This window comes from Heterodontus francisci, chromosome 26 (assembly GCF_036365525.1).
Source record: "Heterodontus francisci isolate sHetFra1 chromosome 26, sHetFra1.hap1, whole genome shotgun sequence".
NCBI classification, from domain to species: domain Eukaryota; kingdom Metazoa; phylum Chordata; class Chondrichthyes; order Heterodontiformes; family Heterodontidae; genus Heterodontus; species Heterodontus francisci.
The window spans coordinates 68,619,027-68,637,415 of NC_090396.1; the positions used below are offsets into that span (position 1 = coordinate 68,619,027).

Consider the following 18,389-nt stretch of genomic DNA (forward strand, 5'->3'; position numbering starts at 1 on the left):
TACTTCCTAGGGTCCTACCATCCATTGTACATTCCTTGCCTTGTTAGTCCTCCCAAAATGCATAACCTCACACTTGTCAGGATGAAATTCCATTTGCCACTGCTCCGCCCATTTTACCAGCCCATCTATATCTCCCTGTAATCTAAGGATTTTCTCCTCACTATTTACAACACCAATTTCCGTGTCATCTATGAACTCACTGATCATACCTCCTATATTCACGTCTAAGTCATTAATGTACACTACAAACAGCAAGGGTCCCAGCACCGATCCCTGCGATGGTCACAGGCTTCCACTCGCAAAAACAGCCCTCTTCCAAGAACCCACTACTTCCAAGAGAAGGGGAGTTCTTCCTGGTGTCCTGGCCAATATTTATCCCACAACCAATACCGCTTACGAAAAAATGTCTGATCGTTTTCCTCAAGCTTTCGTGGGAACCTGCTGTGCACAAATTGGTAACCGTCTTTCCTATGTTACAATGGTGAATACATTTCAAAAGTACTTCATTGGCTGCAAAGCGCTTTGGGATGTTCTGAAGTCATGAAAAGTGCTATAAAAATGCAGCTCTTTATACTGTGGGTGTTATCTCTGTGGGATCAGGTTCCGCCCCCATGGCTGATCATCCAAACTGGAACAGTGACTGCTGGACTGGAACCTGGAACTTTCCTATGCTGTGTGGCCCATCACCAAAGCAGGCCCTATATTTACATACCAAACCATCAGAATAGCTTAACGTCAACATTGTTAAACTCTTAACAGCAAGAGAATCAAATGCAGCTGTCTGAGTTCCTTTTGAATTTGCAACAGCTCGGGATACTGGAGGAAATTAGTTCTGAAAGTGATGACAGGGAGGAGTGCATGACAAAAGGATAATTTTAATTTGATATTAGCCAGAGACCTTTAATAGTGCAAGTTTATTTTATTATCTTATCAGTTAAGGCTAGGGATTTAGATCTTGAAAGAAGAGTGACTGGCTTTTTACTTGTGCCAATGTTTTTTTAACGCCTTAAAGTAAGCGTTTAATTGTGTGCCATGCGAAAGTTAATGTACTAACACGGCCCTCTGTTACCATAAAACTCAAGAGTGTCCGTCAGGGGATTTGAAACAGGCATAGCATTCTTCACCAGTTTATCTATCTGTCCTACCACCTTCAGGGACCTGTGGACATGCACTCCAAGGTCTCTCACTTGCTCTGTCCATATCAATATCCTCCCGTTTATTGTGGATTCCCTTGCTTTGTTTGTCCTCCCCAAATGCATTACTGAGGGAGTGCTGCACTGTCAGAGGTGCTGTCTTTTGGATGAGACATTAAACTGAAGCTCCACCTGCTCTCTTAAGTAGATTTATAAGATCCCATGGCACTATTTTGAAGAGAAGATGTCCTGGCTAGTATTTATCCCTCAACCAACTTAATAAGAACAAATTATTTGTGCGGTATCACATTGCTGCTTTGGGATCTTGTTGTGCATAAATTGGCAGCTGTGTTTCCTGAATTAAAACAGTAACTACACTTCACCCAAGATTTCATGGGATATATATAGTACAGAAACAGGCCATTCGGCACAACCAGTCCATGCCAGCGTTTATGCTCTACTCGAGCCTCCTCCCATCTTTCCTCATCTAAATCTATCATCTTAACCCTCTAGTCCCTTCTCTCCTTCACATACTTACCTAGCTTCCCCTTAAATGCATACTGTTCACTTCAACCACTCCCTGTTGTAGAGAGTTCCACATTCTTACCCCTCTTTGAGTAAAGAAGTTTCTGCTGCATTCCCTATTGGATTTCTTGATGACTATTTTATATTGATGGCCTCTAATTATGCTGTTCCCCACAAGTGGAAACATTTTCTCTCTATCCACTCTATTAAAACCTTTTATAATTTTGAAGACCTCCAAAGGTCACCCCTCAGCCTTCTTTTTTCAAGAGAAAAGAGATCCAGCCTGTTCATTCTTTCCTGATATGTATACCCACGCATTTCTGGTATCATCCTTGTAAATCTTCTCTGCACCCTCTCCAGTGCCTCTACATCCAATCTATAATATGGTGACCAGAACTGCATGCAGTACTCTAGGTGTGGTCTAACCAAGGTTTGATACAGGTTTAGCACAACCTCCTGACTTTTCAATTCTATCCCTCTAGAAATAGAGCCTAGTGCTTAGTTTTTTTTTTAATGGTCTTGCTAACCTGTGGCTTGGTGTATTTATACTCCGAAATCCCTCTGTTCCTCTACCTGACCCAGACTCAGAACTTCCAAGTAATAAGTGACCTCCCTATTCTTCCTACCCAAAATATACTACCTCACATTTATCTGTGTCGAACGTCATTTACCAGTTGTTCAAAAGTTGTGCATTGGCTGTAAAGCACTTTGGGAAATCCCGAGGTTGTGAAAGATGCAATTCATACTTTCACTGCTCATCTGGCAATCCAGCAAGAGTCCAAAACAACACATTGGTGCAATTTAAACATAATTATCGACAATACATTCAGGGATCAGAGAACCTAATCAATACAAACTAGAACTGTGCAGCCACCTTTCTGCATAATCACAGAGAATCTGCTCAGTATTCAGCCTTCTCTGTTCTGCCCTCTGGTTATACAGATGTTGCTGTGCTGTTTTCACCCTCTCTGCAGCCTGCTCTCCCCTCATTGACTGCATTTTAACGCCTTAATCCACAACAGCATCAGCTGCTGACAGTTAATTCCAGTTAAGAACTTCAATTTCAACTCCCTGATCCGTTAAAACCTTTTTCAATTTCCGCCTCACTGAGGGGTCACAGTACATTTCACTGGCTCTTTGTGACGTGGGGACTGAAGCTTACAGACCAGGAGGGGTCCCAGGTCCAAATGCCTGGGCTATGGCAACTTTGCTGATTTCAACGAGGGTGGGGAATGACGAAGGAGGGGATGTGGAGACCTCAGTATCTCTGAGCGAGGGGAGGGAGGAACGTTAAGCAGCCAGCTACCTTCTGCAACAACCATTCTGTTGCAGTGTGTGCATGTTGGGTGAGGACAGAATCGGGCTGGATGTGACACCCTCCATGAAGGAGTAACCTGTTGGCACTAACTAACTGGCCTCACTAAAATAAATTTTAAAAGTGGCCACTTGGGTCAGGTACCAGAGAGCATCCAGCATCTCCCAAAGAGGAGAGATAAAATAACATCTTGAGAGCAGAATCTTTAGATATAGACAAGAGACATGATATTTCATTTACCAACTTAAAATAGAATAATCCATGTACATGGCAAAGGGATAAATCCAATGGTGATGCTTCTGATCTATTTATATATTCAATCCCATTTCAGAACTGGTGCTTTCTACGTGTATGGACCTTCCTTCAGCTCATTAGAACTGCAACACACACTCAGCACTGAAACTGCTCCAAGGCGTTAATTTCACAGCCATTAATTTCACGCTTAAGGTTCTAAACATTAAATTAGGCACAATTAAAATCTTGCAGAATCCGTCCTCCACAGTCACTGTGAATTCAGCTTCATCTTTGAGAGCTGACACCAACTGTCCTTCCATACAACCTTTCAACACTCACTCCTTCCATTCATCCAATTATTGTAGCTGTGTCTGAGGCAACATCTGCTCTAACAGAAAGGCAACTGCACAAGTGCCCCCTCACATTGAGGAGGTACCACTAATATAATTAATTATAATAGCCAATTAATTTAAAATAAACTCAATTCAAATCACAATATGCACAGAATCACAGAATTGTTACAGTGTAGAAGGAGGCCATTTGGCCCGTCATGTCAGCAGATCCACATCGATAACTCTATTCCTCGAGGTTTCCAACTGTCTCTGAAGGCCCCAAGGATACCCAGAGGGCTCTCTCTGCATGCACCCTCTGAGCTTGGCTGACACTCTCCGAGCAGTATTGAGGGTGTGCTGCACCATTGGAGTTGCCGTCTTTCGGATGAGACATTAAACCGAGGTACTGTCTGCTCTCTCCGGTGAGTGTGAAAGATCCTTTGGTGCTATTTCGAAGAAGAGCAGGGGAGTTCTCCACGGTATCCTGGCCAATATTTATCCTTCTATCACCATCACTCAAAACAGATTATCTGGCCATTATCACATTGCTGTTTGTGGGAGCTTGCTGTGTGTAAATTGCATACTGCGTTCCTTACATTACCATAGTGACTACACTTCAAAAGTATTGCATTGGCTGTAAAGCACTTTGGGACTATATAAATGCACATCTTTCTTTCTTTCCAAAGCATTTAAGCAGGAACTTTTTCTTTTTCATTCTTGGGATGTGACTGTCGCTGGCTAGGCCTGCATTTATTGCCCATCCCTAATTGCCCTAGACAAGGTGGTGGTGAGCTGCCTTCGTGAACCGCTACAGTCCATGGGGTGTAGGTACACCCACATTTTTGACTTTTCTGTAGTAGTTTGCTAGGCTATTTCAGAGGGCAGTTAAGAGTCAACCACATTGCTGTGGGTCTGGAGTCACATGTGGGCCAAACCGGGTAAGGATGGCAGATTTCCTTCCCGACAGGAAATTAGTGAACCAGATGGGTTTTATGACAATCCAGTAGTTTCATGATTATTAATGAGACTAGCATTTTATTTAATGTTATTAATTAATTGAATTTAAATTCCCCCAGCTGCCATGGTGGGATTTGAACTCATGTCACTGGAGCATTAGGCTGGGCCTCTGGATTACTGTCCAGTAACATTACCACCATGCTACCATCCTTATAAATCTTCTCCAGGCAGCCAGAGGGACACCCCTGCCCACCCACCCTCCACCATACCCTGGGTCACACCCATCCTGGACCCATGAATGGTAGCTTCAACTGCAACTCTGCTCCACCTGCAATGTGTACACAGCAAGATCTCACGAATAACAATGATGGTAGAGACCAGTTAATTTTGATTCAGTTGGGTGTTAGTCAAGGCTAGAATGTTCCACCTGAATCAGTGGAAGAGCTAAACACTGGCCCTGTTCAGTCTCTCGTCCAAAGCGCAGGACACTTCAAAGCGCAGCATCCCTGCAAAGCACAGCACCCCTCACCAGTAGTGCTGCACCATGGGACCCCGTCACCGTCACATTTAAAAACATCAGAGACTGTAAAAGAAATCAGATGTTTCATGATGAACATCACTCCCACTTACTGGTGCCATCTGGAAAACTGTTGCCCTCAGTGTCACCCGGAAAACTGCCCCCCTCAGTGTCACCTGGAAAACTGTATCCTAACTCCATCCACCCTCCGTGGCTCCATACCCCTTCATACCCTCGTCTAGCAAAAATCTATCAATCAATCTCAGATTTAAAACTATTACTTGAGCTGGCATCTACTTTTTATAGTAGAGTTCCACAATTCTACCATTCACTGTGTGAAATGCTTTGTTGCAACTCTGTTGAATGGCCTGGCTCTGATTTTAAGGTTATGCCCCTTATCCAAAACTCCCTAACCAACGGAAGAAGTTTTTCTCTATCTACTTCATCAATTCCTTTCAAAATTCTAAAATCCTCATTCGAATCTCCCCTTAGTTTTCTATATTCCAGGGAATGAAAGCCTAGTTTATGCAATCTCTCCTTATAATCCATCTCTGACCCCTGGTCACATTTTAATGAAATTGCACTGCACTCCTTCCAGAGCCAATATATCCTAAGGTGTGGTGCCAGAACTGTACAAATGCTGTCTAGCCAGGTCTTATATAACTGCAGCAAAACATCCTTCCATTTATATTCCAGCCTACTAGCTCTAAAGGCGAACATTCAATTATCCTTTCTGTTTATTTATTTTACCTAACTACTACATTTTACTGATCTGTGTTCATGGATGCCTAAATCTTTATGGATCTCCAACTGTTTCTAGCTTTTCACCATTTAAATAATTACTTGGATCTATCCTTTTTTGGTCCAAAATGGACTATCTCACACTTAACTGGATTGCAATCTATCTGCCACAGTTTCGCCCACTCACTTAATCTATCAATGTCTCTTATAATTTTATGCTTCTGTCGACACTACCTTCTATACCACCAATCTTTATGTCATTAGCAATCTTGGATATATGGCTTTCTACACAGTCTACTGTACGAGGTATAGAACAGGATCCCAAAGAGGTCACACAGTGGAGTCAACCTCTGTTCGTATGTTTAGTTAAACTATACAAACTATGCTGCATCACTTCACAGTCAGTTAACAATACTCCTCACATTCAAGCTCCTTCAATCCCATCTGATGCCCATCAGACAATCCTTTCATTATTAAAAGCCACATCATGCGTCAAATAACTACAAGTAATAACTGCATTCTGATGAAAGAGATGAGGCGAGAGGATATTTTTTTTTATGCACTGAGACTTTATGATCTGAATGCATTGCCTGAAAGGGCAGTGGAAGCAGATTAATTATCGCTCAAAAGGGAATTGGATAAATTCTTGGGGAAACATTTGCCAGGTTATAGGGCAAGGACAGGGGAGTGGGATTAAAAGAGCTAGCACAGGCATGATAAACTGCTTGGCCTCCTTCTGTGCTGTACCGTTTTATGAAAGGTTATTGACGTGAAACATTAACTCTGTTTCTCTCTCCACACGTGCTGCGTGTTCTGCTGAGTGCTTTTTAGCATTACCTTTTTAAAAAAAAATTACAAATAATAACTCCAAGTGCTTTGAAGGCGTGATAAAGTGGTGATTCAGTGAATGGGCACATACTCAGCTGCCAAGCGCACTGCATATCGAGTGAGATTCACCACTGATGAAATTATATCCGCCAGAAGCAAATCTGGACAGAAGGACATTCGGCCCCTCGCGCTTGCTCTGCCATTCAGTAAGATCATGACTGATCTGATCTTGGTCTCAACTCTGCTTTCCTGCCTGTTCCCCATAACCTTCGACTCATCTACAGTTCAAAATCTGTCTATCTCAGCCTTGAATATATTCAATGACCCAGCTTCCACTGCTCTCTGGGGTAGAAAATTCCAAAGATTGACAACCCTCAGAGAAGAAATTCCTCCTCATCCCCATCTTAAATGGGAGACCCCTTATTCTGAAACTGTACCCCCAGTTCCAGGTTCCCCTCAGCATCTACCCTGTTAAGCCCCCTCAGAATCTTGTTTCAATTAGATCACCCCTCACTCTTCTAAACTCCAATGAGTATAGGCCCAACCTTTCCACATAAGACAACCTCTTCACCCCAGGAATCAACTTAGTGAAACTTCTCTGAACTGCTTCCAATGCAAGTATATCCCTTCTTAAATAAGGAGACCAAAATATTGCACAGTACTCTAGGCGTGGTCTCACCAATGCCCTGTACAGTTGTAGCTTCCCTACTTTTATACTCCATCCTCCTTGCAATAAAGGCTAACATTCCATTTGCTTTCCTAATTACTTGCTGTACCTGCATGCCAACCTTTTGTGACTCATGTACGAGGACACTCAGATCCATTCTGCAGAAAGACCCTTTTGAACAGAAACCTTGCTATAAGTCAGCAGTCAACACATTCATAAATCAGAGAAGAAAGTAAAATGTTACAAGCAAACTGCAATAGATTGTGTGTCTCCCCAACATAGAGATTTTTAAAAATCTATATGTTATGAGAAAGGGGACGGGGAGTTAGCACTCGTTAAATCCATTGCTTTTATTTGATAAAAGAACGAACTAAGGAAAAGACAAAAGCCAACGTGCAAATTCGAAGGTTTCTGTCCCATGTCCTCAATGATTTGTACACCAACTACTTGGAAGGCTAACTCAGTATCAGTTGAGGTGTGTAGGTTTGGCAACATAAGGATTGCTGCCACTTGCTAGTATATTGCCATATCTTACATAATTTTTAAAAAGTCAGATGGTTTACTCCTCGCACGAACTGAAAGCTCCAGTGTGTTCTGGGAAAGACAAAACTGATCATCACCAGTTTAAAACAGTTTTATGATCAGACGTGTGACCAGAGACATGTGACTCGAGCTCAGGTTTCAGTTTACAACAGTACACTACAGTGGGTGGAAGCAAAGGTGGTTTAAAGAAACGAGCTGGGAGCTGTTGGTTGTTTTATAAAGACAGGCTGCAGGTTGAGGAAATTGGACTCTGATGGTTGATCATTGGCGAATATGACTTACAGCAGCTGTCTTCAGTGACTTAAAGAGTAATTAGTGAAACCATGCCATCACGACAGTTGTGGACAAGGCCAAGGTTATTCACGAGGTGACAAGACCTAACCATGAAAGGGAAGGTTGCAGCGCCAACTATCGATGGGACATCATTATTTCCATATCTACACCTTGGAGGATAGGACTTGGAAAAACCTGAGGAAGTTCCTGATTTTGGTGTACTATCGGACTGTTCGGCACCCTCTTGCTATTAGGACTGCTCAGAGGATTCGTACTGACTAACTTTGTTGGATCTGATAATTAATGTGTAACCTTTAAGATAAATATGTCGACCATGATTTAACTGTTAGATCATGTTTAATTTATGCTGGTTTTGGTTTGAGTGTTAAAGCAAAATTTATAGAAGTGAAGTCTTGTCCATTTTTTTTGTTTCTAAATTGGGTTCATTTGGTGGATTTGTTTCTTTTGGTTTGCTGGTGGTCTCCACGGGGATCATAACAGTATACTGATAGGGTTAGATGAAGTAGAGTCATAGAATTATACAGCACAGAAACAGGCCCTTCGTGTCTGTGCCGGCCATCAAGCACCTAACTATTCTAATCCCATTTTCCAGCACTTGGCCCGTAGCCTTGTATGCTTAGGTAATAGGGTGGGATAGGTTTGCGTGGAGTGTAAACTCCAGCGCAGACCAGTTGGACTGAATGGCTTGTTTCTGTACTGTAATTTCTATGTGATAATGCATACTGTTATGACCGGTGGACCTTGTAGAACCATAGAAACGTTATGGCACAGAAAGAGGCCATTCAGCCCATCGTGTCTGTGCCTGCTGAAAAAAAAATAGCTGCCCATTCTAATCCCACCTTCCAGCATCTGGTCCGTAGCCTTGCAGGTTACAGCACTTCAGGTACAGGTACCTTTTAAATAAGTTGAGGGTTTCTGCCTTCACCGCCAATCCAGGCAGCGAATTTCAGACACCCACCACCCTCTGGGTGAAAAAGTTTTTCCTTAGGTTTCCTCTAATCCTTCTACCTTAAATCTGTGCCCCCTGTTAATTGACCTCGCTGCTAGGGGAAACAGATTCTCCTGGCCACTCAATCCAGGCCCCTCATAATTTTGTACACCTCAATTAAGTCACGCCACGGCTTCCTCTGTTCTAAGGAAAACAACCCTAGCCTATCCAATCTTTCCTCATAGCTGCAACTTTCAAGCCCTGGCAACATTCTTGTAAATCTCATCTGTACTCTCTCCATAGAAATTTTGTACTTCCTGTAATGTGGTGACCAGAACTGTACGCAATACTCCAGCCTAACCAGCATTTTATACAGTTCCAGCATTACATCCCTGCTTTGTATTCTATACCTCAGCCAATAAAGGAAAGCATTCCATAATAAAAGCAAGAAATGCTGGAAATACGCAGCAGGTCTGGTAGAATCTGTGGAGAGAGAAGCAGAGTTAACGTTTCAGGTCAGTGGCCCTTCATCAGAACAGCATTCCATATGCCTTTTTCACCACTTTAATTTACCTGTGCTGCCACCTTCAGGGACCTGTGGACATGCACTTCAAGGTCTCTTGCTTCTTCTAGCCCTCTCAATATCCTCCCATTTATTGTGTATTCCCTCGCTTTATTTGCCGTCCCCAAATGCATGACCTCGCACTTCTCCGGATTGGATTCCATTTGCCACTTTTCCGCCCACTCAACCAAACCATTGATATCATTCTGGAGTCTACAGCTATCCTCTTCACTATCAACCACATGGCCATTTTTTGTGTCATCTGCAAATTTCCCTATCATGCCTCCCACATTTAAGTCCAAATCATTAATATATACCACAAACAGCAAAGGACCCAACACCGAGCCCTGTGGAACGCCACTGGAAACAGCTTTCCATTCATAAAAACAATCAACAATTACCCTTTGTTACCAGTCACTGAGCCAATTTTGGATCCAACCTGCCACATTCCACTGTATCCCATGGGATTTTACGTTTCTGACCAATCTGCCATGTGGGACCTTGTCAAATGCCTGACTAAAATCCATGTAGCCAACATCCACAGCACTACCCTCGCCAATCCTCCTTGTGACTTCCTCAAAAAATTCAATTGTTAGTAAGACATGACCTTCCCGTAACAAATCCATGCTGACCATCACTGATTAATCCGTGCCTTTCTAAGTGACAATTTATCCTATCTTTCAAAATTGATTCTAATAATTTGCCCAGCAGTGAAGTCAGATTGACCATCCTATAATTATTTGGTCTATCCCTTGCATCCTTTTTAAATAATGGTACAGCATTTGCAGACCTCCAATTCTCTGGTACCTTGCCTGTATATAGTGAGGATTTTAAAATGATCCTCAGAGCATCTGCTATTTCCTCCCTGGCTTCCTTTAACAACCTGGGATACAATCCATCTGGCCCTGGCAAGTTATCCACTTTCAAGGATGTCAGACCCTCTACTACTTCCTCTCTCATTATGCTTATCCTATCTAATATTTCATACTCCTCCTCTTTAACTACAATGTCTGCATCATCCCTCCTTTGTGAAGAGGGAGACAAAGTACTCATCAAGAACCCTGCCCACATCTTCTGCATCCACACAAGTTCCCTTGTACATCTCTGATAGGCCCTACCCTTTCCTTAGTCATCCTCTTGCTCTTAATGTACTGATAAAACATCTTTGGATTTTACCTGCCAATAAATTTTCATGTCCTCTCTTTGCTAATTTCCTTTTTTACTTCACCCCTGCACTTTCTATACTCCCCTAGGCTTTCTGAAGAATTACGTTTTTTGTGATCATCATAAGCTTTCTTTTTCTGCTTTATTTCATCCTGTATGCTTCTAGATAACCAGGGGCGCTCTAGATTTGGCAGTACCACTCTTTTTCTTTGTGGGGACATGTCTACACTGTGCCCGTAGAATCTCGCTTTTGAATGCCTCCCACAGGTTTGTCACTGATTTACCTTCAAGTAGCTCTATCCAGTCAACCTTCGCCAGATCACCTCTCAGCTTCGTAAAATTTGTCTTCCCACAATTTAGAACTGTTCTATCTTTGTCCTTTTCCATAACAATGCTAACTCTAACTGTATTATGGTCACTATCTCCAAAATGGTCACCCACTGCTACTTCATCCACTTGCCCAGCTTAATGTCCTAAGACTAAATCTAGAATTGCGCCCCCTCTCATTGGACTTGTTATGTGCTGGCTTAAAAAGTTCTCTTGAATGCAATTCAAGAATTTTGTGCCCTCTGTGCCCTTCACACTGTTTGTATTCCAGCTGATATTAGGGTAGGTGAAATCTCTGACAATTATTGCCCTTTTTTTGCACTCAGAAATGTGCCTACATATTTGTCCTTCTATCTCCCTCTCACTATTTGGGGATCTATAGTACACAGCTAGTAGTATGGTTGCCCCTTTTTATTTCTGAGCTCAATCCATGTGGCCTCATTTGGTGATTCATTTAGCATATCATCCCTCATCACAGCTGTAATTGATTCTTTAAGCAATAATGCTGGCCCTCCCTTCTTTTTTATCCCCCTCTCGATCCTGCCTGAAATCTCTATATCCAAGGATGTTGAGCTGCCATTTTTACCCCTCTAAGCCAAACTTCTTCTATAGCAATGATATCATACTGCCATCGTGATTTTTAAAAGTTCAAGATGGAGTCTGGAAGGTCAGGTGGCCTCACCTCCACTCTGTGAAAGGCCAAGGCAACAGTCTGTGTTACCAGGACAGCACAGAAAACAAATCAAAGATTTTCTTTCGAAAACAGAGACTGCAGGGCTAACACCTGAAGAACAATAGGTTTTGTCCTCCCAGACTTTTGGGTTGTAAAACAAGAAGTCAGTACTTTGGAAGATGTAAGGGTACCAAGGCAGCTGTTAACACCTGAGAACAATGGGAGGCCCAGGTGACTTTGTGAATCCAGACTTCTGGACTTTGCATATAGAATCAGTACAACAAGCTATTGACTTTTGAGTCCAGATAAATTTAACAGACTTTCTGAAGGCAGACAGGCTGTAAGAGAGGAATCCAGGGGTTGTGGCCTCAAGGCAGGCTGCAAGAGAGAAACCCAGCAGTTGTAGCCTGAGAGCAAGCTGGAAGAAAGGAAGACACCACCAAACTTGGGGTCTGGGGAATACTGAGTCTTAGCCACCAGGAAGGTCTGAAGCTCAGTCCCTGGTCTGTTTTAAGTCTGTGTGTGCTATGTTGCAACCATTAGCTTCCTTTTGCTAAGGAGCAGAAAAATATTGTTTCATTTCAGAGGTTGTTTTGTACTTTGATCCACCTAACCTAAGACCCATTCAGTGCACAGTCGCTGGTCCCCATGCGGATGCAATAAGGAATTTACCTGTAACATGAAGCAAGTTGTCACTGTCGACCTCCACTTTCAGGAATATTCTACCCCTCCTCTCTGTGTGATCTGTTCCACACATGCTGGGCACGTTTATGACACATTTCTTGTGCACGTTCAGGTCACAGGCTGTGGAACAGAAAGTTACACACATATCAGAGCTCCAACCTTCACCACACTGAAATAATCAAGGGGTCTTTGGAAAAACAATCTTCTGTGTTTGTGGGAAGGGAAGGGGGAAAACAGGGAAGGGAAGGGGGAAATGGGAAGAGAAGAACAGGAATTAGATTTTCATTGAAACTGAACATGGAACCCCCCCAGTAATTACATTGAGTGTGAAACGGAGCCTGAGAGACCAGGATGGTTCCAATTCCTGTCCCCGGATTAGACAGAGTTAGCTGATCTCAAAAAAAAAGGATGCAAGATCACAGACCTGAAATGTTGGGTGGAATTCTGTGCCAGCCGCGGGAGTCTCGACATAGCGGGAAACCCGGCCTTGCAGAGCTGCTGGCCAACCATCCCTAACGATTTTATGCTCTCCCCACCTCCAAACCCGCCGCGAGGGAGAGCATAAAATTCCACCCATTAACTCAGTTTCTCTCTTCACAGATGCTGCCAGACCTGCCGCATATTTCCAGCACTTTGTTTTTATTTCCGATTTCCAGCATCCGCAGTATTTTGTTTTCATCAAAAAAGGGAAAGACTTGCACTTATTGCTTAAAATAGAGACATGCTGTTGAAGCTTTTCGTCTTGCACTCATCAGAACAAACCGCAAGAATACCAATGTAAGGGAAAACAACAACTTTATACTGTATGAGAAGAGAGTGTTGATTGGTTGGCAAGTAAACTCTGATTGGTAGAGGCATTGTCATGGAGAATGTATCAGTTTATGGTGACTGACAGTTAACTGCCAAGCTTTATTTGAAATTTAATCCAGGCAGCTTGACTGTGATTGGTCAAGGCATTGCCCTGAGGAATGAACCAGCAAATGGCTGTCACTTACGTTGTTCAGCTGAAACAGGCACAATGTTTGTAAATATTCTTTCTGTCTGCAAAGAACAGGGCCCTGTGTATTAATATATGTAGCTTTCAGTACACGCAAATGCGCCACACTGCGAGCCCTACTGACAATCTTAAATCACTTGCCAACCAATCAGCACTCTCTTCTCATACAGTACAAAGTCGTTGCTTTCCCTTACATTGGGATTCTTGCGGAGTGTCCTGAAGAATGCAAGACATAAAGCTTCGACAACATGTCTCTATTTTCAGCAATACTCAAGCTCTGTACTTGCATTCATATAGCACCTTTTCTGACCGCTGAACGGGCCAAAGCATCTTACAGCCAATGAAGTACTTCTGAAGTATAATCACTGTTGTAATACAGGAAATGTAGTAGTAAATTTGCGCCTAGCAAGCTCCCACAAACAGCAATGTGATAATTACCAGATAATCTGTTTTTTGTGGTGTTGATTGAGGGACACGGGGAGAACACCCCTACTATTCCTTGTATTAGTGTCATAGGATCTTTTATGCCCACCTGAGAAGGCAGACTGAGCCTCAGTTTAGTGTCTCATCCGAAAGACGGCACCTCCAACAGTGCAGCACTCCCTCAGTACTGCACTGGAGTGTTGGCCTTGATTTTTGTGCTCAAGTCCTGGAGTGGGACTTGAACCTTGAATCTTGTGTCTCAGAGGTGAGTGTGCAACCGACTGACCACAACTGACACTCAGTTGCATGCAATAGTCCAATGCTTCATAGGCTGTGGGTTTGGGTTAGGGCAGGGGAGAAATTAGCCAAGGTTACAGCTGCTGATTGCTGGGCGATGACTCGTACTTAAAGGTCCACGTGCAGACATCAAATGAGAATCAGGATCAGGATGTGATGCCCTTAATAGTCAAATAGGCTCTTGACAATTATTGTCCATGGAGAATGGCCATATGGTACTGCCTGTGCGGAGTTTGCAAGTTCTCCCTGTGGCTGCGTGGGTTTTCGCCGGGTGCTCCAGTTTCCTCCCACAGCCAAAGACTTGCAGGTTGATAGGTAAATTGGCCATTATAAATTGCCACTAGTATAGATAGGTGGTAGGAGAATGGTGTGGATGTGGTAGGGAATATGGTAGGATTAGTATAAATGTTGGTCGGCACAGACTCTGTGGGCCGAAGGGCCTGTTTCAGTGCTGTATTTCAAAGTAAAAAGAAAAAAAAAAGAAACATCAAGCCTGCTGCTCGGGCGAGGGCGCGAGAGGGGGCGGGCGGGCGAGGGCGCGAGAGGGAGCGGGCGGGCGAGGGCGCGAGAGAGTCAGAGAGAGAGAGAATGTGAGAGAGAGAGAGAGAGAGCGATGTGTGCGATCTCTGTTCTTCACAAAGACAATTAGAAACTGGTGAAAGCTCACAGGTACTGAGTAACGGAAACTTGCACGACTGTGACCCAGCTTATCTGAATCACAATGACTGCATTGCTGTTGATAATAAAACAACATTTTCCATCATGTCCAACATCATATTCATTTTAAGTAAACTGTCATGGTGATGTATGAAGTTAGCATACTGTGATTTGAATGATTATCCATCCCCACCAGTACAACAGTGCATTCTGTCCTTCTAAACGTGGCTTATGTTTGGAATAGATTTTGAGCTGTATAACACTGGAGTGTGGGAATGGCATTCCCAGGTTTTTGATGGATGCAAGGAGTCATCCAAAGAACTGGATTAACAGAATTGCTCTGGAAGTGTTTGATTGGGTGAGATGAATATGAATGGGAGGGGGCTACTGTGGAACATGAACATTGACATGGAGCAGCTCGGCTGAATACCCTGTTTCTGTGCTGTTAGTTCAGCGTTAAAAAAAAGTGTTACATTTATTGCAATTTTTCCCAAAGTACCCCCGTTAAACAAACTCTGTATGTCTGCCTACTTCTCAAGGAGTTACGTAAGCAAGAGGAAACTCACTGTCACATTTCATCCCTTGGTGAATGAGACCATAGAGCAGCGAGCCGCAATGATCACAGAATGTTGGGCTGCCATAAGTGTGGATTTTAAATTTGTGTTTGCTCCTGGGGTCCTGGAAATAGAAGCAGAAAAAACAACACAGGTTTAATTCTTTGCTTCTCTAAAAGATCCTCAGTTTTCCTCCACGATCCTCATGACATTCACAATTTCCATACGGTCATCCCCCACACTCCTCCCCACACACAAGGCCAGAACAAGGAGGTTGCTGTGCCGTCACTGGATTTGATGCAGGAAACTCAAGCTACAGCATTACTACAGCGAGAGCAGCAGTAACCCGGTCCTCACCATCTGTTCCAAAAACTTTACCTCCAATTCAGGACTTCACAATTGAGATCTCCGTGACCTGCCCCTTTCACTGTAAAAAGCGCATCAGTTTGGCAGAAAGTGGGAAATGAAACTGGCACGTTAACCAGAATTCAGCAACCCTGGATACGATCTGGCAGGGTTGTTGTAAACCAGAATGAGAGATGCATCGGGCAGCAAACTTCTCTCTCAATTTGACTCAAATGTAAATTAGATAAAAATCACTTTGGGAAGAGAATTAGATACAAAAAGAGATTGGATCCGGTCAGTCCGGAAGCTGATTAATCCGGATCTATTCATTTGGGATCTGGTCAGTCGAGGTCCAGAATGGTCACTCCAGGTTTGGTCAATCTGGGTCAACTGTGGTCACGCTGGCCTGGATTTGGTCAAGCAAGATCTGGCCAATCAGGAATTAGGAAGAGAAAGACTGATTCCCTTCACCTTCTGCCGCAAACTGACCCATTGCTCATTTCCAGCTTTTTGTGGTTTGAGTTGTAATTTCCAGCATTCAACATTTCAGAAATTAAGACATCCAAACACATACACACCTTCAAAAAAAATGATGCTGGTGACGAGGTAATAGGAAATTCTGCGGCAACTAAATGCTGAACTTTGAAATAAATATCTCCAGGAATTAACAGATTTGCATTAAAAATACCCATCTGTCCCAGACTGCGTCAAACCATTACCTCATTTACATGATTATACAGCAAGAAACTTTTCCAAATGCAAATAGTTGTATTTAGATTTAGAATTTGATTTCGATGGCCAACTAGATGAAACAAATCAAACTCACACAGAGCCCTACTTCCCATCACATAACAGGTTGCAGAGAGGTCAGTCTGACACCTGCACTCCCACAGAGGCTGTTGCCCCCAAATGCATGTCCCTACCACTCCATGATGCACAATGTTGGTGCTCTAACCCAGTGTATCACTACAGAGCTGCCATCTCTTACCTTCATTGGTTTTAGCCATGACACAGTGGGTAGCACTCTCACCTCTGGGACACAGTGTACTGTGGGTTCACCCCCATTCCAGGGACTTGAGCACAAAATCTCAGCTGACACTCCCAGCACAATACTGAGAGAATTACATTGTCGGAATGTACCTTTCAGGTGAGATGTTAAGCTGCGGCCCTCTTATTTGGATGTAAAAGATCCCACAACATTACTTGAAGGATGGCAGGGTGTTGTCCTAACCCCCAAATAATACCATTAAAACAGTTTAATTGTTTGTGGACCTTGCTGCGCCCAAATTGGTTGCTACTTTTCCATAAATTACAACAGTGACCACGCTTCCCTTCATTGGTTGTAAAACTCTTTGGGGCATTGCGAGGCTGTAAATATTTCTAATACCCAGGGGGGTGGTAAGGAGGGGGGGGGGGGGCAGCTTAACTGAGAGTGTACAGGGTGACAGAAGGCGAGCGCCAAGTCCAACAGCTCAAGACCCAAATTCACACCAACAATCGGCCAGGGAAGGACTAAACAAAACTGCAGAAACGGACAATTTTCATCGTGGCGCAGAAAAACTACACACCCTGTTGTAACCTCCTCAGCACCAACATAAATGGTGGCCTCCAGGATTCCAACTCATTAATGAACCTTGGACTGAAGCTAAATGCATAGTTTGCTATGTAGCTGCAGAACAGCAGAGGGACAGGGGCAGGAATCTCTATCTAAATCAGGATAATTGTTACACTGCCACCATTTAGTGCTGATCAATGTGGATGCATAGAACAAGTATGACAGGAGCTATGGAAGCTGGGAAGGAGCAAGTGTTTCCAGAAATGAATATATAAGGTTTAAGGGTTTGTAAGATCTTAAAAGATGCCCAAGGCTGTGTATCAGAGAGTGAGGGGATTCAGATTCCAATTTCCACACAGGGTACAGTCCTGATGTTAATTAGACAGCTGGTCAGGAGACAATTCCCAGTCGGTCAGGATACACTGACTGTATTTTTGTGCGCCGTGCAGCGTACACTGGGTCTGACTGTAGTTTTGTGTTCACTAAGTTTTATGCCATATGATGAGGATGGAATTGGAGACGGACTGCCCCTGTGAAACTGTCCCTCAGCTAGAGTCAAGGCCTGGAAGCAAAACGGAAAGGAAAAATTCACAGATGACTATGGCATGCAGCCCCTTTAAGAAGATCAGTGCAATCTCGAGGTGTATTGTGAGGAGGTGGGACTTTAACACCAGTTAATGACCATTCAGCAACATATCAGATTATACTTCTAAACTTCTCCAATTCCCTTACACAACAAAGTCTGCTTTATACAGAACTAAATGTGTCACATATTCTGTTAATGAAGCTGTAATCACTCAAAGTGATTAGGCCCTACTTTGGGATTTTTGTGTGTACGTTTTTTATTCTCCCATCTCCGAGTTGCCATGGGAACAACCTATTATTGATGCCAAAAAACTTGAGTTGTCACTGTATTAATTCCCTCAGTATTGTGCTGGTGCGACAATAAATTAAATGAAAACGTTAACGTAACAACACAATCTAAATTCAAGCCCCTCCACCTGATGCAGCAAATTCAAAAGATTTTAAAAAGCCTTTGGAACAGAGGTCGATGTGTTTTAATATATTGTCTGTCTCCTTTTTCTCCTCTGCGGGCTTGAATTCCATTATTTTCTTTATGATATTAAGATGAAAGCC

At 43.2% G+C, this 18,389-nt stretch overlaps 1 protein-coding gene across 1 annotated transcript in view; it reads right to left on the bottom strand.

The window, feature by feature from the left end:
- The window catches only part of LOC137384441 (protein kinase C alpha type), a 358,799-nt gene that overhangs the window by 131,213 nt on the left and 209,197 nt on the right, over window positions 1-18,389 (bottom strand). Inside the window, exons 4-5 of the mRNA XM_068058500.1 lie at window positions 15,365-15,476; window positions 12,413-12,544 (exon numbers count right to left, since the gene is read on the bottom strand). Of these exons, the coding sequence (XP_067914601.1) occupies window positions 12,413-12,544; window positions 15,365-15,476 (244 nt within the window). The remainder of the gene's footprint in view (window positions 1-12,412; window positions 12,545-15,364; window positions 15,477-18,389) is intronic.